The sequence below is a fragment of the Podarcis vaucheri genome, assembly GCF_965113315.1.
Source record: "Podarcis vaucheri genome assembly, chromosome: 1".
Classification (NCBI taxonomy): domain Eukaryota; kingdom Metazoa; phylum Chordata; class Lepidosauria; order Squamata; family Lacertidae; genus Podarcis; species Podarcis vaucheri.
The window spans coordinates 80,147,421-80,171,220 of record NC_138759.1 but is presented as its reverse complement, the minus strand read 5'-3'; the positions used below and the strand labels follow the sequence as shown (position 1 = coordinate 80,171,220).

Below are 23,800 nucleotides of genomic sequence, written 5' to 3'. Positions count from 1 at the left end.
AAAGATGCTTTTGGTACTCCTGGCTACCTCTCAGGCACTTCCATAAACAAATATGACCAACACGAGTATGAATTAGATCCTACAGAGAAGGATTAAAGGGTCCTATTTTACAGTAACCTTATTTCTGTTTAATAGCAAAAGGATTAAAACAGTCTATATTCTAACATCACAAATATGATTAACATCCCTGAATAAGAGAGGCAGAGAGCTGCCTCAGTATATGGGTCATACATTTGGCACATACAAATCGTTCAGTTTGTTATGCTAGTGGGCTTCCTCTAGCATGGTATTGTCAACCTTGAATGTCAGTGCAGTTTGCCCAGCATCTCACTCACACTCTTTGAGGTTTGCTTGTTGCTACCTGATAGCTTTAAAAGCAATAACTGCATGGACTGCTCCTGAGACCTACCGCTGACCTGAAGCATCCCTTCATCCACCTTTCATTGTCCACAGAAGAGCCAATGTAAAACACTGCTTCCTGTGTGTTATGCAAAGGAGATAACCTTTCCTATTTTGTTAATATTTGAATAACGTTTTGTGTTGGTAAAATAATTGTGCTGTAGGAAAGGGTATGAGTCTGTGACTATGCCCTTGTGACTATGCAGTTTTTATGTTGCAGCATGCATTATTTACTCGGTTACTAATTAAGGGCTGGGAAAGGCCTGGGGTGCACTGGAAATGGCTGACATCTGCTGGCAGGGGGATAGCTAGACAACAGGCTCCATTTTGATGGGATGAAGATGATGGAAAACAGGCAGCGACATGCAATGGTAGACAGGGCTTTCTGTGGGAAAGGAGCTTCAGCAAGGCTGCTTGTGGGCCATTTCCTTTTCTTTCTGTGTGGCAGCTGAAGGAAGGGAAACTTTGATTTTAAAAGAAATTTGGGGATTTCAGTGCATAGACTTTTCCCTTCAGACGCCATGCCTCTGTCAGCGAGAAGCAGACTATCAAGTGAAATTTCACTAAGAGATGTAATAGAAGCAAAGGCGTAGGAGGGTTGACATCTTTATCAAAACAGCAATTGCTTTTAGAGTGAAAGCATTTTATTTGGAAAGTGTAGGGTGTAAAACCATCAGGATGTCCTTGCCCTGATCAACATTCTCTGAAAGCTGTAACAGATTAGCAAATGTCCAATCTGATCTCACTGTTGCAGGGATGGGAGATGAAATGTTTAATGTTCTCCCACATTAAAAAAACCAAAAGCATCTCATTTTACATACAGAGCTAGTAAAATTAGTTTGATCCCCTATCTGCAGTCTGAAATGAAACAACCCAGTAAGACGCATGTCTCGTGAGGCTTCAGTCCTAAACAATTTAGCCCTTCAAATATTTGGGGCCTGTTTCCATCCCTGCTGACCTTCTTTGGGGTTCTCGTGGTAGTTCCACCTTCCTCAGAAGTGTAGGGAATGGCAGCTCAGGAGGGAGCTTTCTCTGTGGCAGTCCCTAAACTGTGAAACTCCCACCCACAGGGGTGTGAACAGCCCCTTCATTGTACAGCTTTTGCCCTATGCTGAAGACACACCTCTTTACCCTGGTCTTTGACAGTTAAGGCATGTCGTTTTGTTGAATGTATATTGTTCTGTTCCATTTAGAATGGTCTTGCTTGTTTTATAGCGCCAACAGTTTTATCTGTGTTTATAGTTGTATAATATATTCTTGTGGCCTGCCATGGGATGTTATGGTGAAGCGTGAATAAGAAATACTATAAATAAAATAAAATAACCAGTGCTTTTTTTCTAGGGATGTGCAGGGGTACGCATACACCTAAACATTTTGTGAATCTAAGTTTGGCCTCATTGAGGGGAAGTATTTCAATATGAGTAGGAAAATGAGAGTACCCCTGAACATTTTTTTTTTTAGAAAAAAAGCACTGAAAATAACTAATCTGGTTTCAGCACCAACTCAAACTCTTCAAGTTTTCATGTGTCAAGATTTTTGTAATGCAGTACTTATCTTTGACAGTTGCATTCTTTTTTGCCTATTGGGGACTTTCATTTGGCCTGAAAGTTTTGAGTGGGCATTGTTGGAGCAGTTGCTTCCTGTTTTTTAAAATACAGTATAGATATACAATATTGCCAAGGAAACGCTAACTATGTTTGCAGCACGCTTTAATAACAAGTCTAATGTAACTATTATTTGACCTCTTGTTGCTCAGGTTGAAGCAGCTGCTTCCATACTGTTAACTTCCTTTTGCTTTTTCAAGTTTAAAAATAGCACTGCTGTTCAACTAATTGATTAGAAACAAATTTCCATTATGTCTTTTTTAGTGTTTAGAACTCTTTAATGGAACAGTAGCAGGAAATCATTTTCTCACCAACACACTTACACAGTCTTAGCATTTTTTATAGCTGGGAGAAGACTCTGTTAGCCTTTCAGAAAGAAGACAATATTTTAAAATTGAAGCTGTGCGTGCCTGACTTTTCCTTTCCTCTTTCAAAACTTTAGGCCCATATTCTACTTACTCTTGGGTGTGGTAGTGTATAGACAGTTTCAAACCAGTTTGCTCAGCATATTTATTACTGCAGTGAGTGTATTTCCTTGTGCATATCCTTATGCATTTATATCTTTTTCTGCCTCTCTGAAAACAGAAGATGAGTCCAGTATGAATCATGCATTGAGCATACGGTCAGTATCGTACTACAACAGCTAGTGCTGGACAGTGTATAAGTTTGTAGTAAAAAGCAAGTTTCTAGTCCTCATGGTTGTAGAATGACTCTACGATTCTATGAAATAAGCTTGAAAAAGTGTTGGTTATTCTGAAGACTTAATAAAGTCTTCTAGTGCTTAGGATTTTTTTGCTCTGCATAGCTTCCTGTCCTTTTCCATGGAGCCATGTCAGTGCGCCTACCCTCATTTACTTTCCATTATTATCTGATTTATTAGTACGAATAATTGAGAATGTGGTGTTTCAATTTATATAATTGTAAATTATATTTTGTTCAGTGACTAACTTTTAGTACCCGGATTGCTGATTTTCATAAATTGTGGTCATTTATTTTTTAGGACTGGGATGTGCACATATATGCATATGCAAACAGATGATAGAAGAAATGCTTTTCTCTGAATAATAGATATGATGGCATCTGGGGATATGCACTTAACTACTGTTTTTCACAGAGAAAACTAAAGTTAGTGGGTTCTATCTTATATTTTTAAGACAGAATTACTTCCTTTTTTCTTGGCAGATGATTACTTTTCAAAGTTGAGGTAAATGCATTTGACAGGGAGGCCACAAATAGAATGAACAAGTTCAAAAACATTTCAGACAGTTGTTGAAGTTTTATAGAAAGGTGATGTGAGGGGGAGAATTTTGTTCCCTGTTGAAACTATTGTATTGCATGACATATGCAATCTAAGAACAGATGCTATCCCATCTATGTGCTTTCCCTTTCCTTTTTCCACTTTGTTAATTCTTTTTTAATTGAACATTTATACATTTAAAAACATTTATACTAATATTCATTTTTAATAGAGTTCTGCCTCTTCAGTTATAGAGCAGAATTCTTACATTAATATATATATGTTGACTGTGAGGGCTTTAGGTGCCCTTCAGAATGGTATTCTAACTAGGTGGTGTCCTACATAGTTCCTGCAAAGCCTTAAACGTTGACTACAGGTCTATGGTGTCCTATAAAGGAAAAAAAGGAAACAACTTTTGTCTACTTCTTGTCTCTAGTGACTATATATTTTCCTATTTTAGACTGCAATGCTAACCGCACTTATCTGCGAGTAAACCTCATTGAATTCAATATAACTTTCTTCTTAGTAGATTTTAACACAGTTAAGATTGTGCTGTTTGTCTCTCGAAAGAGGTTTCAAGTTGAGCACTACCAACTTCCCATCAGTTCTGGGAAACTTAGACTTTACCCAAGCAGCTCAGCTGTTTTTCTTTCTCTTTCTAATTCTCTGTCGTATTGCTACACATTTCCCACTCTTCTGTAAAGAACCAAAGCTGTATGAATGTTTAGCACAGAAGCTAAACATCAGGTTTGAGGCCTTCTGAGAACGCTTTGTGTAGGACTGAATTACTAGCAGAAAACTAGTTTCTTTGTAGAATATTATGATAAAGGATGCAAGTTTCATACTCTTTGCTTATTGTTGTAGAAAACACTGACTGGGCTAGATGATCTGCGTCAAGTGAAAGCTCTAGAGATGCATGTAGACACAAGAGAGAACAGCCTTGGAAACTTTGGTGAGAAAACATTTTATTCTGGCTCAGACCCTCTTAGCCTTTTATTAGAGCCCATTGTGCTGCAGCTGTGAAAAGGTAAATTCCATGCTCAGGACTATTAGGAGAGGAACTAAAAATATAACTGCCGTATCATAATGCCATTATACAAATCTATGGTGTAACCACATTTGGAATGCTGTGAAAAGTTCTGGCTGCATCATCTCAAAAAGGGTATTGTAGAGCTGGGAAAAGTTCAGAAAAGTCAGCTCACATGATCAAGGGGATGGAGCCACTGTCCTATGAGAAGAGGGTATGACACATGGAGCTTTTCAGTTTAGAGTTAAAGGGAGTCATAAAATCATTCGTGGTGTGGAGAAAGTCAAGAGAGAAATATTTTCTCTCTCTCATAATGTTAGAACTGATGGACATCCCAAACGAAAGCAAGTACTTCTTCACACACCAGATAATCAAATGCTGGCATTCTTTCCCACAAGAAGGAGTGATGGCCACCAAGTGGTTAGCTTTAAAAGACGATTAGACAAATTCATGGAAGGAAAGGCTATCAGTGACAGTCTGCTGCTGAATGTCTGTTGCTGGTAATCACTAGTGAGGAGCGTACGGTTGCGCTGAGGTTCCGCTTGTGGGTTTCCCCACAGCCATCTGGTTGGTCACTGTGAGAATGTGATGCTGGAATAGATGAGCCATTGGCCTGATCCAGGAGGCTGTTCTTATGTCAATTGGAGCGAAAGAAAATCTCTGTAATAATAAAGAGGTAGAAAAGTTCCAAATGGAGCAGCTTTCTTTCTGGGGTTTTTCTTGAGGGGGGTGGCATTTATAAAGGTTTCATTTCTAAATATGGACAGGATTTACATTCAAAGCAAGCTGAATGAGCTCTTATTTGAAAATACTGGTTGGGAAACTCATCCCTTATGCGACCAGGTTTCTTTATGGAAGAGCCACAAATCAAGTTACCCGTGGCACACCCTTATTTATTTGATTTTTGCCTCCTGGCAGGCACACTAAGTTGATTGTCTGTCTGAGGCTGCCTTCTTCTCTGGGTGAAGAAACAGTTTAATGAAAGAAAATGAACTTGAAGATTTCTGACAAAAAGAAAATAGTCTTCGTTAAATATGCATACGTAGGGGAAAGCATTTGGCATGCATCTGTTTCATGAAGCCTATTACTTACAGAAATGATTTATCCTGTAATAATTTGCTTTATAATACTGATTATGACCTAGAAATGGGCTCGTATAAACTATGCATAACAATAATCTACATTAGCAGCAGTAAGAAAATGCTTGTGCTACAAAAACTTTAAGATTTATTGAACGATTCAGAAACTGGACAATTAATTTGAATCTTATTTTCTACCTAACCGCATTGTAAGATCAAAATGGAGACTCCCCAACCCACTTGCATATGGGTAGAACAGAAAAGAATACAGAACACATGTACACCCAATAACATTTCACTCTTATTGCTTATCTTTGTTTTTGCAAGTGCTGGAGGGTGTTAATTAATTGAAAGATTTTTAATAGATCAAATGGTTTGATCAGATGTTGTAGCCCTAATAATTTGTAACATACAGAATAAGAAAAATCTTGTTTGAAAGTGTGAATGGTCACAACTATGAATTATATCTAGATAATACAGTGGGTGGTATTTAATTAAGTTTTACTTAGAGTAGGCCCACTGAAATTAATGCAGCTTAGTCATGTTCATTAAGTCAGTGAGTCTGCTCTGAGTAAAACTTAGCTAAATACCCAGTGCTTAAAAAACACACACAACAACTAAGGTTGTGTGGATAAATATGAAGAGAGGAGGAGATGGATAAGTCAGGAAACTTTGGCTGGATACAAGCAGCAGTCCTTGAGAGAGTGTTGAAAAGGCTTTGCTTCCTGTAATATATACACATACAAAATACAACATTCTGCAGAACCTGTTTGACCAGCGGTGAAAATGGGAAGAGTGTGCACACGACAAGCAACAATCCTTCTTTCAAATCTTCTTTAAATCTGAGAGGTGAGAGGGAAATAGTTCCCAGCAGAAACAGATGTAGGACACAGGGAGAGGTTCTCAAAGCTAACTTTTAAAATGTCAAGTTACTAGTGATGTAAAATATAATCTGACAGTATGTGATCACTTCCACGCAAGCCTTCTTTTAGTATGGATTCTTCATATGGCATTAGTCAGAGAAGATAAGTTGCACCACAAGAATCAATCAGAAATTATGGTGAACAAATATATAAGCTGTACCATTAAAACAACTGCAGTTATGACATTACATGTCTAAGAGGATCACACACAGACTGCTTTTACCAAACTGCAAATTGTTCCTTTTCTTCCCTGTTCTTATAGGTGCTTATCTGCCTAATCTAAAACAACTGAAACTGAATAGCAGCATGCTTATGTCAGTGAGGTAAGGAGCTATAGTACACAAAGTAAAGTCCAGAGTACGCTTTCACTCTCTGTCCCCACCCCATAGCACCACCTCTCAATAATCCAGAGTGAGCTAGTTCTGAATATGCTATATACAGGGAAAACCTTACTGTTGTTCTATTGCAGTAATAGGGAACTTGTGGCCCTCCATATGTTATTTGACTACAACTCCATTGACCAAGTTATTTTCATAGTGTTTAAGTGTGTTTTGCACTGTTTGGAAATGAAAAATGTGAGGTTTCTACTTTTATTATTCTTTTACTGGATAAAGTGGAATGCTTTTGCAATCTTAAAAAATTTATGTATCTCAAAAAAATCACATGGAAAGAGCAAATATATCTTGATACCTTTTAGAAAGACATAAGCACTACTGATGATCTGTAAATAACAGAACCACACGTGGTTTTCCAAGTGACAGTAAGTCGTTCCACGCAATATTGGTGGTGAATTGCAAAAGCACTACTGTGACCATAAGCAGAGCTTATGGCTGAGTTTGGCAACAAGATAGTAGGCACAATTATACCAAGGGAGAAGGCCTGAAAACCTTCCTGTCATAGAATACCGTATTTTTCGCTCTATAACACGCACCAGACCATAACACGCACATAGTTTTTAGAGGAAGAAAACAAGAAAAAAAATATTCTAAATGAAATAGTGGATATATGATTTTTGTGGTTCATGCTGTGGCCACAGACATGTGATCTGACAGTGAGCTTGGAGTAGCCCAATGCAAAAATCCTGAGGATCCATGTGGATCCATGCTTTGTAACCACGGAGGAGGGAAGGAAGGGGAACCATGGATCCTCTGCTCACGACTGCAGCAGATCCCCCCCGCCACCCGCAGGCATTCGCTCCATAACACGCACAGACATTTCCCCTTACTTTCTGGGAGGAAAAAAGTGAGTGTTATGGTGCAAAAAATACGGTAATTATGAAAAACACCAAATTTCCTTCTCCAGCCTGCAGGAGGCAGTGTTTGTGTGAAACCATATTTGGAACTCACTACAAAACCTTTTTGAACCTGTTACACCCTTTGCCCTCTCTTTTTAATACCAAGACCAAAGTGACCTTATTTCTCCTATCTCAAGGGTGAGAGCCCATGCTTTCCCCATTGCAACTGCAGCAAAGTCTCTCAATATTTGTGTGTTTATTTCTCAAATATCTAGAGGTTCGCCTGCTTATTTTTGCGCGGTCAGGAGGGAGACTTCGTACACAGAATGTGATGAAAAGGTCTTGCTTTAGGTCCTTGTTAATTTCCTACTTTACACTTATTTTATGAGGCTTTTACTCTATTGCTTCCATCCATCTCTCTCCAGCCAAGTAATATCAGATTTATGAAGTAATAATTGAGGGAGAAACATGGAACACTCTCTGAAGAGAGCAAGTTAAAAAACTATCTTTTACTCTTGCATGATGACATATGTTACTTATCTCCCTAATGATTCTGGCAAAAAGGACTATATTTCAAAGCTAATGGGGTATTCGTTCTAGTCTGGCTAACAGCCACCGTTTTTAATCTAATTGCTTCTGCTTTCTAATTTCAGGGATGAGTAAAAGGATATATGTAAAATCCTAGATAAATACTTTCTTAAAACGTAGGCTGTTCTATTAGATGCAGCATCCGTAGCTGTGCTTTCGGCATATGCAGTAATCCTCAACTATTAAGTGACCTGTCATTTTCAGAGTACTGCATCACAAAACCACCTGTTTGTTTTGAGTCACCTTTGCACTGCTTTATCAGTTAATGTACAGTGGCTGCCATTTGCCTGGAGGGCTAAGGTAGGAATGCCAATAAACATACAGTACAGAGGTGGAATTCAACATTGTAGTAGATGGATCGTTCTGACAATGCAACCATCTCTCCTTGCCAGACAGAATGATCTCTCCTCTCCCCACACACTGTTCTGAGGGTTCGCCTGACCTTCCTGAGCAAATTTGGGGAGTGAAGGGAGTCTTCTTGTCCTACCAGGACTCTACCAGGGAACATGGTAGAGGTGTGTATGGTTATGAATTGTATGGAGAAACTGGAAAGAGATAAGTTTTTCTCATAATACTAGAATCCGGGACCATCCAGTAAAGCTGAATGTTGGAAGATTGAGGGCAGACCCCCCAAAAGTAATTTGTCACAAGGCACATAATTCAACTGTGAATTCTGCTCTCAAAGACATAGTGATGGCCACCACCTTGGATGGCTTTATTATATATCAAATTTCAAAATTATTTGACCTGTCTCTTTATGTAGAGCCCAGAGGTTGAAAACTATGCGAGGAGCCCACCCTTGCTGCAACATCTTGGTCCCAGAATCAGGCTGCAGTCCTATATCCACAAACATGGGAGTAATTCCCATTGAATCCAGTGGATTTTACTTTTGAGTAATGTAAAGAATTGTGCTGCTGGGACCTTTAGCAGGCAGATGGTTGGTTTTCATCAAACCTGGTAGTAAGGATTGTTCTCTTCTTTATGAAAACTCCCAGATCTTCATCATTTTCCTTTCCATTCAATGCAGGTGTGGGTAACCTTTGGCCTTCCAGACATTGCTGAACTACAACTCCCATCAGTCCCTGCAAGCATAACCAGTGGTCAGGGAAGATGGAAGCTGTAGTTCAACAGCATCTGGAGGTCCAAAGGTTCTCCACTCCTGATTTAATGTGGTGGATACTCGATATTATATTTTCCTCCTTCTTGCCCTCATTTTTGGTTGCGATATTTAGAAATATGGCTGTTTGCAGCAAACCAGAGATCTAATCTCAGTTTGCAAGCCTCCAGATTTCTATTCAGGAACCCAATACCACAAATGATGCTGTCTGTCTGAAAACAGATACGTACATATCTAACCAATTTGAAATGCACCTGCAACACGTTGCTCCCAGCGGCTATGTAGGTTCTAAGTGATTTAGTCAGAAATGAGAGAGGAACAATTATCATCAACCGTTGAGAAAACGCAAAGAATTGAATGTTGGGAGATAATAGTGTAATTAGGCAGCTGGCAGGAGAGTTGCCCATCCTTATCAGTCTTCCATGGCAACAGTGGTCCAAAGAGTCATCAGTTACAGCGAAGAGTAGAACATAATCTTCAGCAAGAAAGATGAGATCTATAAAGAGTTAGTTTTTCACTCTTGTCTGTCACTTATCTGCTTTCTAAGACAATTACCCTCCAATATCAGACTAAGAGAAAAGTGGCTTAAGGACAGTAAATTAATCTGCATTGCTTATTATCTCATTGGCAAATATACAATGAATTCAGAGCTTGAAACTTGAAACTTGCAGTTTATACAATGTATTTTCATAAGTTGGTCACGGTCTACAAATTATTATTTTATTTTGTTTATTTTCTAGAAAAATGATATATTATTCTTTTGTTAGAAATATTGCCAAAAGGATAAGTTTCAATTTAGGGCAAAGATACTTTTGAGACACAGGTATAGATTAACATTATAAAATGTATTCTTTAATGCTAAAAGGCCCATGTATGCAGCAAGCTTACCAAAAAAAATCTTTCATGCAACTCAAGAACACACTACAACAGGAGTCGAGGTAATGGTCATTAATGTGTCAGTTAGGAGGGAGGTCTAAACAACTTATTAGGCATAGGAATATTAATAACTATTAAACAATATGATCAAAAGTGCCTACTTGTACAGAGGCTGCAAACTAGAAATACTAAGTTGTACTGAAGGAGTTCCCATGGAACATGTTTAGATATGGGCTATCTTTTCACATTGGAAGTACTGTACCTGCTAGTATGTACCGCCCTGTGTTTTTTAGATTTTGCAGAATCAGTCTTTTATTTTAGTGCTGTACAAGTTTATCTTCCCTTCTCTTTATTCATGTTTTTAAAGGGTAATAAATGTAAACATAGCTCTTGTAATTATCTTGCATTGTAAACTATACTGGCATGGACTCAAGAGAAGTGCTGGCAGAAACGGATTGGCAAAAAGTGACTTTTCCACCCCCTGGCACCACAGACTTTCTCATTCTCTAGCACGGCTCAGCCAGTTGTTTCTCCCTGCCTTATAATTTCTTTATTCCACACCCTCCATTTGAGCAGAAACTGGGCGTGTGCAGAAACTGCCCAGCAGAAGGGTCATGGAGGCCATTGTTTACATCCCTTAGTATAGTTTGGAAGCTGTACTAAGTGAAACGATTATTATTATTATTATTATTATTATTATTATTATTATTATTATTACTACTACTACTACTACTACTACAAAAGGAAATCAAACAAGTTAGCCATAAAAATGGAGTGATACCAACTATTTCTTCTCCATTTATTATTGCAAACCTTCAATTCCAAATATAAGAAATTATGTATGTATATGTAGTCAAAGTTGATAAACAGAAGAACACAAACACATATTGCTAGTGGAAAAGAAGTCTATTAGAAAAATAGGAAATTTTGAAGCATGGATCTGTACAAATTAAATGGAATTTTCTGCTGTGGTAGTGCTTGTGCAGATTTATGCTTTTGCGCTCATCAGTGTTAAAACAAAACAGAAAATTAGTACTAGTTACAGGTAGGTAGCCGTGTTGGTCTGCTGTTTTCGAAACAAAATAAAATAAATAAAATAAAATAAAAACATAAAAAATTCCTTCCAGTAGCAACTAAGTTAGTTATTGGTGTGGTCTCTAAAGTGCTACTGGAAAGATTTTTTATTTTTTTATTTTATTTTATTTAGAAAATTAGTAGACATTTGAGGAGCCACAGGAGATAAGTGCCAGAGCTGCAAGAAATGAAAAGTTAAAGGGGGAAGTAGAGGGTGTGGAAAGGTGGTTAGTAGAACCAAGAACTGACCCAGCTATATAAAACCAATGCAATCTGCCCGCTCCCTGGAGTGGAGTGGTTTTGTTCTGGATGTTTCACCACTTATTGAAGTATCTCTAGATTGAGGTAGTTCAGATTCAGATGGGGAAATAAGCATAGTTGCAGCTGATTGAAGGTAATGTCATGTGGATGGCTCTTGATTTAATGAGAGAAGACAGGCAGAGTCCAATCCACGCTAAAGCCAAATGTGGCCAAGCCCTGAATTTGCACAAGTTCTCCCATAGAGATCCTGAGAAAGTACCAGAACATTCACATCAAATGGAGACCTCTTGCACCTATTCTCTGATCTCATCCTGCTCACTGCTCCATTTAGGAGGGCCAGGCTGCTGGGCTCTTGGAGGGGTAGAAGATGTCAGCTTAAAAGTACTGGGGCAGCATGCCAAAGGTGCTTGTGGCAACATGCCAAGGGAGGGAGGGTTATACTGAAATCCTACAAGGAGCTCTTTTACACCCTTCTCCACTACATGGCGGAGGGACGCGGGCGGCGCTGTGGGTAAAACCTCAGCGCCTAGGGCTTGCCGATCGCATGGTCGGCGGTTCGAATCCCCGTGGCGGAGTGAGCTCCCATCTTTCGGTCCCAGCTCCTGCCCACCTAGCAGTTCAAAAGCACCCCTAAGTGCAAGTAGATAAATAGGTACCGCTTACCAGCGGGAAGGTAAACGGCGTTCCGTGTGCTGCGCTGGCTCGCCAGAGCAGCTTCGTCATGCTGGCCACGTGACCCGGAAGTGTCTCCGGACAGCGCTGGCCCCCGGCCTCTTAAGTGAGATGGGCGCACAACCCTAGAGTCGGACACGACTGGCCCGTACAGGCAGGGGTACCCTTACCTTTACCACTACATGGCAAAAGCAGAATTGCAACCACAAAGTTTAATCTGTATTTTTAAAAGACACATTTTTGAGACCTTCAAGTTAGCTCAGTTGGTTAGAGCGTCGTGCTGATAACACCAAGGTTGCAGGTTTGATTCCCAAATGGGACAGCTGCATATTCCTGCATTGCTGGGACTGGACTAGATGATACTCAGGGTCGTTTCCAACTCTGCAACTCTATGATTCTAAGTGATTGGCAGCAATTCCTATTAGTTTCAGGGGGTTGCTGGTGTGAAGTGCTTTGAGGCTGGGCTACCACTTTTTATTTTCTTTCAGGATCTTTGACATGACATCTGGAATTACTTTAGGTTTAAACTGGTGAAGCCAAAAGGAGCCTTCTTCTGGTATCTATCCAATAAGTTTTTGGCTCAAATGAACCTATTCCCAATAGTTTTGAATAAAGAATTTATTGAGTAAATTGTGGTTCTCTCAAAATGCCACTTTGTGCCAAACCACACTGGCTTTCTCCCTTGTTTTCAAGAAGTGTCCTCAACTCAAAGAATTGGATGTCATGAATGTGTACTATGGAAGGATGTGTAAAAAAGGATTTTGCAATGCATAATGAAATGTTGAGTTCTGGAAAATCATTAGTGATAAATTTTACTTTACTAATCCTTTTAGACAACAATCCTAACTACACTTATCAGGGAGAAAGCTCAAGTGAACACAGTGGAAATGATTTCTAAGTAAACATGCATAGAATTCTGTTGTTAGTCACTTTTATGCTTCTATGACTTCATCTCCAAAGACTCCTTCATTGCTTGGAGAAAACACTCAGTTTAAAGCTTTTGGGTTCACTTTCAAATACTGCAGTGCAAAATTATCCAAGCCAAGCTCTCAGGTATGAATTAATTCAAGTTAGTTTTGGATTGTTGAACACCCAACTCAGTGGGCAGTTACTTTCGGATCGCAGACACTTTCCTTTTAATCAATTAATGTATATGTGACCTTATTATAGCATTTATCTCTGGCACTTAGTTTGAAAATTAATAGGGCAGAATATTTTTTTGACACATGGGGAATCAGAGCAGAACCGAAAAAGGATACACTAGGGGAAGCCAAATCGGTGCATCCAGATGTTCCACTCCAGCTACCACCAGCCCCAGTCAGCATGGTCAATGATTAGGAATGAATGGAGCTGTTGCCATCTGGAGAGCACCACATTGGCTATCCCAGGCTTATATCCTGTATCTCTCTTTGGGTGCACATATGTGGTTTTGCATGTGTGTGATGGGTATATGTATGAATTCATATCTCTGGAAAAATCGGGGGGGGGGTGTGTGTGTGTGATGGGGCTGCCTACTCCAGCCTCATTGCCTGGGGCCCAGTGACACCAATACATGTTCCAATCCAATTCTTTCCAGCTCGGTTACTCTAATACAGGGGTTGTCAACATGGTCCCTACCAGCCACTAGTGGGCGTTTCAGGATTCTAGGTGGGCGGTAGAGGGTTCTACAGCACAAGTTGAATCCTCCTTCCATTGAGCACTGGTGGGCGGTAAGGAAAGATGCATTAGTGGGCAGTAGGTATAAAAAGGTTGACTACCCCTGCTCTAATATCTTCTCTCTCCAGCTGCCAATGAAGAAACAATGTAAGTGTATGCTGTCATCAGCTTTTGAACCTGAGCAGAATAAACCGCAACATCAGAAATCCCTGCGACAGAAGCGGAAATGTGCTTTCTGTAAATCTCCTGTTATTTATTTATCCAACTAGATTTATATACCACTTAATTAACAAAAAATCTGTCTTTGAAAACAACTATACATAAAATTGATCAAAATATGGATAAATTTAGCAATTTAAAAATTACGTAATAAAATTACATGTTACATTACTCATATGAGCTCCTGAATATAAGAGTGTTACTGTGAAACACAATGGATAAATTTGACCCTCAATCCAAATCTCTATTGCTTTGCCAAAGATGAAAAATACTAAAATGAACTGAATACATAACCCTTGGAACTTACAGTGTCAACTTTCCTTAAGGGACCTTGGAACAGCATTGTCTAATCTTCAAGTCCTCTGGATGGCTCGCTGTGGGCTTCCAGATTTAGATGGTATCTCTTCCTGCTGCTCTTTGAAGGTAGGACAGATTTGAAATATTTCTTCAGTTGCCCTGTTTACTTAACGTTCAGCTTCTTTTTATGAGGCATTTATGAGGCAGAGAACCTTATGTTCCTGTCCATTTTCTTTCTTTAACTGATGCTGGAGCCTTTTAAAAATTAAGTTTAGGTCTGATAAAAATCAGTGCCATTCCTTGTGCTTAAAAGGTACTTCCATCATAATTTATCATGTATTGTGCTTGGCAATTCTGGGTCTTGAGGGGGTCTAAAGTTCAGTATTGTGCCACATCTCAAACTGCAAGCCATGGGTTCGTTGTCATTACTTAATGTGCAGTGGTTAAAACTTCATGTTGATAAGGTCCCTTTGGTTTCCTTTAGGAACTCTACATAGCATATAACAATATTGCTGACTTAAGTCAACTTAGCCTGTTGGAGCACCTTGAGATTCTCGACCTAGAAGGAAACAACGTGGAGGACCTCAGTCAGATTCAGTATCTGGGGCTCTGTGTTACTCTGTCTACCCTTACAGTGGAAGGAAATCTTATTTGCTTGAAGCCAAGCCCACAATCTCCAGAGGTAACTTGGCTTGCTTTTAGATTTCGTTTAAAGACGTGCATCTGTGTTTTAATCTGATTACGAGAAGATACTGCTTAGCACAGCATAGTTTGCCATGTGAATGCTTACCGGGGGAGGCAAATGCTACCCACTCCAAGTGAATAGCTAAGTAGCTGTTGTCTCTAGGAACATCACCTCGTGCTCGGCCAGAGAGGGTTTTTACAATCAAGCGGTCTATAAATTTTATGAAACATATAAATAAATGGCAACTGACTTAAGCACACCCCAGCACTGGTTGAGCACTGTGCAACCCAAAGCGTATTTGAAGGGAGTTCTGCTGAAATCAGTGGGATGTGTTTATATGAAGATGTTTCAGAAAAGAAAGAAAGAATAATGGCTGCCTGGTTTGTACATTAAGAATGGCCACAGCTTTCTGAAACACCCTTGTTGGTGGCTGCAGTTCAGAACCTATCCTCCATGTCAGTTTTGTTCATTTCTAGTACAGGAATCCCTCTTGCAGGCCACTCTTGGAATTCTCAAGAGATTCAAAGCCAATTTGTTGTGTAATGGGGGTCTACTGTGTAAGTAAGATCCTTGCGGCGTACACAGCAAAAATGTGTTCCCCTGATACATGGGCAGTCTTGTATTGATTGCGCTTGTGGCAATTTAAGATCAGCAGCCAAAATCCTAGACACATGCCTACCACAACAGAGAGGGCTTTTTTAGCAGTAGGGAACATGCTAACACCTGGAATATTGCACATGCCCCATCAAAAAAGGCCTTTAGAGGAGCCCCAAAGACTTATTTATTCTCAGCCACATTTGCTTAAATAAGATTTATTGGCCTGCCGAGTTGAATTGGTTTCAGCTATAATTATTTATTGGCGTTCAGTATTGTTGGTGGGTTTTTAAAATAATAATAATAATAATTGAAACCACTGCTAAAACAAAACTTTCCCCCTCTGTTTTAGCAGTGCTTTCTATGAAAACCTCCTTGCGCTGTTGAAGCAAGGTATGCTCCCACCACTCATAAATGGATTGGGAACATGTCTTCCCCATCAAAAAGCAACCAGGAGCTCTCTTTATGCTCATGGTTGTTCCTTTATAGCCACACGGGTACCTGTCCTACACCTTATACCCCATATGATGCCTGGTGAGGGGCAAGTGGGTGTGGTTTACAAGGAACAGCCTCGCAGTCCGGATTAGACCTGCAAGCTGGAGATTCCCCTCTTTGCACTGTTGCATCTAAGGCCATGCTTCATATTTGCATACCACCTTCAAATGTAGAAATAATACAAATATATCTTCTAGACTTCATCCAAACAAGGATAGCTAATAATTCTGCCTGGCCCTTTCTATGTAAAATAAAAATAAAATTACATACGGTATACTGATTCGGCTAAATTTACAGCTCTCTCTACAGCCTGTCTGTTTGCTCAGTGTAATTTGATTTCCAGATGAGCTCATCTCTTCCAGACATTAAAACCCAAAGCAACAATCTAATGATGAATGTGGTGGTCTCTATCACAGCTGTTTCAATAGCACTCTGTGTCCATATATGTGTGTGTGTACATGTAATGTGATGCACCCCTCAACCCTGATAGCATTACAGACTTGTAGACTGGAAAACCTATAGCTTCCATATAACAGAAAGCAAATGCACTACGTAAAAATATGATTTTTTTTCTTCTGTACTAGGAATTTACCCTATTGTGGGAAAGAATATAGGCCGAAAGTTCATCAGCCAATCTTAACATTATACAGATGGAGTAGCAGTTTGTAGTTCATTGAAAGTGGGGGAAATATTCCAGGTGCATATATTTACCACTACTGCTACTTTGCTTCAGTTCTCTTGTAGCACTATACAAAATCTAGGGGTGATGCACCCTCCCAGAATCATGCAATCTAAAGGCTGCTCCAGAAGATGCAGTTTTAATGCATGTGTCTAAAGCCATCTGTTAGTAACCAGCAACTGTGGCTTGGGGGCTTAGTCCAGTCCCTAGGGGCTTCCCATCTGGTCCTAGCATAGCGCCTGATCTCAAGGATGCCTCATAATGCAGCTTGTCATTTCTCCTACACAAGATGAGTCATAAGCAAAGAACTCTGACCTCCTCCTCTCCAGCATGTGCAGCAGAGGAGGCTTGGGGGAGTCCTCCCTTTACGGACCCCAGCTGCTCCCTCTTTGCTTGGCCATGGCTGAGTCACAGGAGGCAGTAGGTGAGGTGCATAAAGGGGGGGGGGACACACTAAGAAAAGCCTCTCTGGCTGATCACACTTTGCCTTGCCTTAAGTTTGTGTAGGAATCGGTTAGTAGGAAGAAAGTACTGTAGATGTAGCCCAGTAGTTGCTGACCAGGTTCTAGTTTCCTATATCTTAAAGTGCAAAAGAAAAAGGTCATAGTGGAGGTAGAGGAAGCTTCTGTAGTCTAGATCTAGAGTGTGTGTAGTTCAGGTCTGCAGGATCTACTTTGCTTTTTTACTAAAACCCCGAGAACCACAGACAGCCATACACTTAAAATTAAGGAACAAAGGTGCTTCTGAACATGTGCTCAGCCCTGGATTTTCTTCAGCACCAGAACTAACCAAAATTAGTCCTGTCACACAGCATCCCACTCCTAGTTTTTCTGTAAGGTTTCTTCTTTTCAGCAGACCAATTGTAAGGCCCATCTAGATGTAAAGTGATGGAGAAAAGGGATTTTACACTCTTGTCTCCACACCACAGTTCTAGTCTGAATCAAGCTCTCTGCGCCTGCTAGTTTGGCCTAGATCAGTGTTTCCCAACCTTTTTTGGGCAAAGGCACACTTGTTTCATGAAAAAAATCTCGAGGCACACCACCATGCCAGATGGGGAAAGGTTACTTTTTACTTATGTAAAAAAAAATAAAAAAATAGTAACAGCATAGAAGGTAATGGTTATCTCTTTGATGTCTGATGGGAGGGCATTCCACAGGGCGGGCGCCACTACCGAGAAGGCCCTCTGCCTGGTTCCCTGTAACCTCACTTTTCACAGTGAGGGAATTGCCAGAAGGCCATTGGCACTGGATCTCAGTGTCTGGGCTGAACAATGGTGGCGGAGACGCTCCTTCAGGTATACTGGACCGAAACCGCTTAGGGCTTTAAAGGTCAGCACCAACACTTTGAATTGTGCTCGGAAAGGTACTGGGAGCCAATGTAGGTCTTTCAAGACTGTCGTTACGTGGTCTCGGCGGCAGGTAGCAGCGCTCACAGCTTACGGACTGCACCGTGTAACAGGTGTCTGGCCCAGCAGCCTAAGGCGGACAAGCCACTGAAACAGGCATTCAGAATCCATTCATTTCATAAAACCTGCAGGGCTCAATCTCTGTGTTTGTGTATGTGTGTGTTTCTGTTTTGCCCAAGGGTCTGGGGGTGGGAGAGAGCTCTTTAGCATGATGCTTTTAAAACAATTAAATTATCAACAAACAAACCTGATGATACGAATAGCAACGTCAGGTGCTACCGGGGGGGGGGAGAAGGGGGCCTACTCGGAAGTAAATACTGCGTCCAGGCGCAATTAACGCTGATTTAAGGTGCACCAAGACTGCCTAAAAACCTCACCAAAGATATGCAACAAAGCGCTTCGTTGCAGAGGGGAGAGTTTGTGCACCGTGGAGGCTGGAGGGCTTCTATTCTACATGCAGGGGTTGGGGGGGGCGAGGAAAATGTGCTCCGTGGGGGGGCGGGGAAGGCAAGAAAAGGAGCTGAGCTCTAACTATAGGCTCCCACGCTTGAGCAGGCCCGACTTGGTGGGGCGGACCACCCTCTCTCCTGGAGGAGGAGGAGGAAGAGGAGGAGGAAGAGGAGGAGGAGATTCCCATCCACGGCGTGGCCTCCCGTGCTCCTGAACGGGAAATCTCTGCAGCCCAAGACTCTCCGCGAGGCAGCTCCTCCCTTCCTGCCTTGAGCCGCTGCCAGCCGCGCCCCCTCCCCAGTTATCTGCTGCCTGCCAAACCCCGCCCCTCTTCATTGTCCTCCCCTTCTGTTTATACACAAAGACCCCCCCATCTTCTTCCCCCTTCCCCTTCCTCCATCCCTCGCTTTTTTCCTCTCTTTCCTTTTTTAAAAAAAAATATTTTCTCTTCCCCTTCTTTTTTTCCACCCTTTCTTTTTTCTCTTTCTCCCCCCCTCCCCGCCCTCCTGCCTTCCTGGGTTAAAGGATTTGAGCAATGGGTCTGGAGGTGGAGCTCGTCGGAGGATTAGCCCGACTCGCCCGCCTCCCTCCCACGGCACACCAGGCAACTTCCGGCGGCACACTAGTGTGCCGCGGAACACCGGTTGGGAAACACTGGCCTAGATAAACTAGGGATAGTTTAAAAAGGGGGGGGTGGGGGGAAGTTAGAAACTCTTGCAAATCTACTGTAAATCACCCAGGACTCTACCAATAGATTACAGTCTACATTCTACCCATCCCTGGACTAGATGAGCTAGTGGACTTTGTTTCATCGTGTCTTTATGTGGTTCCTACCCACTTCTCAGATTTCCCTCCCCTCTCCCTTGTCAAAATGTGTTTGAAATGACTACACTGAGAAATTTCTGCTTTGGGTTTTTCCCCCTCAGGTCCCAGAATACAACTACAGAGCTGAGGTGAAAAAACTCATCCCTCATTTAAAGTATTTGGATGAAATACCAGCAGACCAAACTGATCTTCCTTTCCCATGCAAGATGAACAAGGAGTGGCTACTTGTCAAGGAATCCATCAAAGATGGAAGTCTAGTTGAAGAGGCATCTTGTTCAGGCAAGCCAAATTATTTCCCAAGGATCCATTTTTGCTGGGAACAAGGTTTCAGGGGGAGATAATGTGTACATACATAGATCCATGCACACTCTCTTGTACGCACCAGAGCCAGGCCTGGAATGGGCAGTCGCTTTTGCAAGAGTGTAAGGGTAGAGTTAGATGTGATAGCAGCAAAAGCGTGTCTTCACACAGAACACTCTAAACAGCTGTAAGACAGAGAGAGATAGGTGTGGGTCCTCTTGTGTGGTAGGTGGGAAAGGAGCTTCAAAGCCCTCCACGTCCTGCTCCCCACCCCCTTGGCTCTCACACTGTTTTTCTTCTCAAGATTTGCTAGGGAAAAGGTGGCTAGAGATAGTGAAACAAGCAGCAGGCAGTGAAAGGGTTCAGAAGCCTCCCACTGGCTGCTTCGCCATGTTTGAAATTGTCCATCTCACCTCACCAGCAGCAGACAGCATTTGAAAACTTTGATCTGTCACTGTTAACATCAAGGTTCAGCTGAATACTACCCTGAGGGAGATTTTATTATTATTAATAATAATGATAATAATAATAATAATAATAATAATAATAATAATAATAATAATAATAATAATAATATAATATCCCGCCCACCTGGCTGGGCTTCCCCAGCCACTCTGGGCGGCTTCCAACAAAATACTAAAATACAGTAATCCATCAAACATTAAAAGCTTCCCTAAACAGGGCTGCCTTCAGATGCCTTCTACAAGTCTGGTAGTTGTTGTTCTCTTTGACATCTGGTAGGAGGGCGTTCCACTTGGTCCATTCGGTCCAGAACAGGAACAATGAACTAATACTGCCTTCTTGATGAAGTTTGGAAGCTTATTGATTATACTGCTTGCAGTGAAATTCATTTCCCAGGAGTTAGACATCCTGAAAATTATGGATTATTACTGTATTTATTTAAAATACTAATGCATTTCCAAAATAACTCATTAAGGCTCCAAAGTACTTTGTCTTTTGTTCCATTCAGAAGTTAATGACCTAGTATTGTGCTGTGTTCTTTGATTAAACTGTTCCTGCTCTTTTCACGAGACCTTCTGGAGATGATGAGAAATTTTAGCTTTGAAAATACAGTAATGGTGTACCAACACACACCACTGACTGAAATTGTGACATAGATGACAACTTTGTTTGGGGCCATCCTGAAATATATATAAAAAAACAGAGACCAGTTGATGACAAACCAGAACTGGTGGCATATGTTTTGCTAGACTCCCATTCCATAATTTTTACCTAAATGTGGAAACCCTATAGCTGGATCCAAAAAAACTTCAACTGTTATTTAAGTCATTACCATTTCAAAGTTGGTTCTGAATACCTGCTCCCATACCTGCATTCTAAGCTTCTTTCTATACTTTGCTGTCAGATATTTACATCTCTACAGAACCAGGGTGGCTGGAAGATGACACTGACAATGAAGAAAGCTAGCACTCTCGAGGCTCCAACAGGAGAGCGCACGAGCACCAACATTACCTTAGAATACGGAAAAGAATTTCCTTTGCTCTGCTCATTATCACTGCTTTGCTAAACTGAACATTTCTACCATCTTATTATGTGTTGCAATATCTAACTGAAACCCCCCCCCCCCCCGTTTAGATTCTTATTTAGGACCTGTAGCAAGAAGGCCTGGCTCTGCTGTGAGACCTGCCATAACTCAGCTCTTGTCAGCTTCTCGACCTCAGGTTCCACAAAGACCACTTAGCGCCCATTTGCTCTCTGGTAGTAGCACCCTCCTGGAGGCTACAATCTGTGATGAGATGTTGCCTGAAGATGACGCCAGTGACTTGACACATGGTAAGGGAATACCTGGTTCCATTCTTGCCTAACCTCCCATTTGCAAACCTTTCTTCCAAAAGCATGTGTGCATGTGAACAGATGATTTAAAAGCATTCTTGCTCTCCCATATATTTCCTTGAATGACATGTAGAATCATAGAATCATAGAGTTGGAAGAGACCACAAGGGCCATCGAGTCCAACCCCCTGCCAAGCAGGAAACACCATCAGAGCACTCCTGACATATGGTTGTCAAGCCTCTGCTTAAAGACCTCCAAAGAAGGAGACTCCACCACACTCCTTGGCAGCAAATTCCACTGTCGAACAGCTCTTACTGTCAGGAAGAATGTATGTGCATTGGGCACAGACTTCTATTTTTGTATAGCTCTTTCAGCTAATAGGTCCATGGAAATATGCACAGTGGGTTAAAAGGCATTGTTTGATGGCTCAAACTTCATTTCATTTCATTTATATTATTGCTGCCCTTCAGTAGGATGATCCACTATGTCATAGTGAGTTTGTCCCCAGCTCTCTTGCCATACAGATAGACAAACTTCTGCCTTACAGTGACTAGATGTAAAGAGACCACTTGACTGTTATGTTGAGCTGAGCAAGGTGAGATTTGTCCATTATTACAATCTCCACCTCAGTTCACCTTTGCATGCTATTCAGTGGTGTCGAAGCAGTAGCTGTGCACCAATAGTTAAACCAAAATGGGAAAGCCTACTACTTCCTTTCCCTAAATATGAAAAGCAGTGAATGAGCCAGCTGTATTGTTGAATATGTTAAAGGGAATGGGCAGATAGCATGCATAACAGCCAGCCATTGTTCTTTCTCTTGCAGTCCTCTTTTGCCTGCTTGTAACCCTTCTTCAGCTGGCTAAATATTCACTCCCTTGCGATTCCCATGATGCTTGATCCTATGCTGCTATTAAGCTTTTCCCTTGACCAATTTTCACCTGAATAGTGGGAGAATTTTCTCTCCCTGAACCCCCCCCCCACTGAGCTTATGCTGCTCAGCTGGCTGGGAAACCAGTGAGAATGGTGAAAAGAGGGGGTTCAACTGAAGAAAAAAGTTGATCTTTATCTGTAGCTCTCCCCCTTCCTGCTGCTCTGCTGATCAGTAGGAGAGTACATTGCAGACCATGTAAGATTATGCAGTGGGTCAGAAGCAATCCAGGGAATGCAGATTGCCCACTTCTGGACAAGACATAGGGAAAAAATGCATGTTTCTTAGAGATTATGCGTATTGACCAAATAATGTGGTCAAGAATATAAAAAAAATTCAGTCACATTTCCTAAGGCCTGTTGGGAGAATATGTATATATTTACCAGTGTTGAAGAAATGATTCTTCAACATCAGCTTCATTGGACTGGCCATGTTGTTTGAGCAACTACTCTATTCCAAACTTAAAAATGGAAAGCGTAATGTGGTGGTCAACAAAAGAGGTTTAAAGACTTTCTCAAGGCAAATCTTTAAAAATGTAGTATAAACACCTATAATTGGGAAACACTGGCCTGCGAGCGCTCCAGTTGGAGAACAGCCTTTACCAAAGGTGTCATGGACTTTGAAGATGCTTGAACTGAGGGCGAAAGGGAGAAACGTGCTAAGAGGAAGGCACGCTTGGCAAACCCTCACCATGATCAACTCCTGCCCAGAAACCTATGTCCCCACTGTGGAAGGATGTGTGCATCCAGAATTGGCCTCCACAGTCACTTACGGACTTACTGTTAATACCATGTTCATGGAAGACAATCTTACTCTGCTACGAGTGATCGCCAAAGAAGAAGAAGAAGACCAGGAATTGTGCACAAGTCCCTATTCATGGAAAGATTATGGACACATTCTCCATGACACTTGGTGAATGTGCTCAATGGCTGGTTGTTATGCACATTAACCATACAACTTGCATTCCCTTTAACATACCGGTATATAAGCAAATGGGATGACGGTATAGGAAGATTTCTGTGGCTGTGAAATGGTAAACTGGAACAAGCCCTCTTACTTTTCTTTTTCCAGGTGTCAGCAGAGTTATTTGTGGGAACCCCATCAAAGCTCTTCATGCACGGAGACAGAAACTAGGTGTAGGTTTTCTTTCATATGTAATTTCTTTTTTCTTTTTCTTTTCTTCTTGGCAAGCCAGCATGTCATTAATTCTAGGGAGATAAAAGCTGAAGAGTTCTATAGAATTCCATAGATTTCTACTGTGTAGAAGACCATTCTGAGAAGAAACAAACTTTGAAAAAAGTTAATTGCATGTCTGTACAGCTCAAGCTGCAAGGTGGTGTAGGGCCTTCCATTGTGGGGTGGGATGCCAGCACATGAGAACA

General features: G+C 41.2%; 1 protein-coding gene across 5 annotated transcripts in view; it reads left to right on the top strand.

Annotated features, from left to right (window-relative positions):
• Positions 1 to 23,800, top strand: part of LRRC56 (leucine rich repeat containing 56) — a 38,459-nt gene that overhangs the window by 7,948 nt on the left and 6,711 nt on the right. For 4 of the 5 annotated variants that reach the window (XM_082192298.1, XM_082192299.1, XM_082192300.1 and 1 more), the window contains exons 4-10: positions 4,105 to 4,192; positions 6,532 to 6,592; positions 14,293 to 14,389; positions 14,748 to 14,945; positions 19,498 to 19,675; positions 21,293 to 21,490; positions 23,490 to 23,554. In XM_082192298.1, coding sequence (XP_082048424.1) covers positions 4,105 to 4,192; positions 6,532 to 6,592; positions 14,293 to 14,389; positions 14,748 to 14,945; positions 19,498 to 19,675; positions 21,293 to 21,490; positions 23,490 to 23,554 — 885 coding nt within the window. The remainder of the gene's footprint in view (positions 1 to 4,104; positions 4,193 to 6,531; positions 6,593 to 14,292; positions 14,390 to 14,747; positions 14,946 to 19,497; positions 19,676 to 21,292; positions 21,491 to 23,489; positions 23,555 to 23,800) is intronic. The other variant, XM_082192302.1, reaches the window with a different exon arrangement.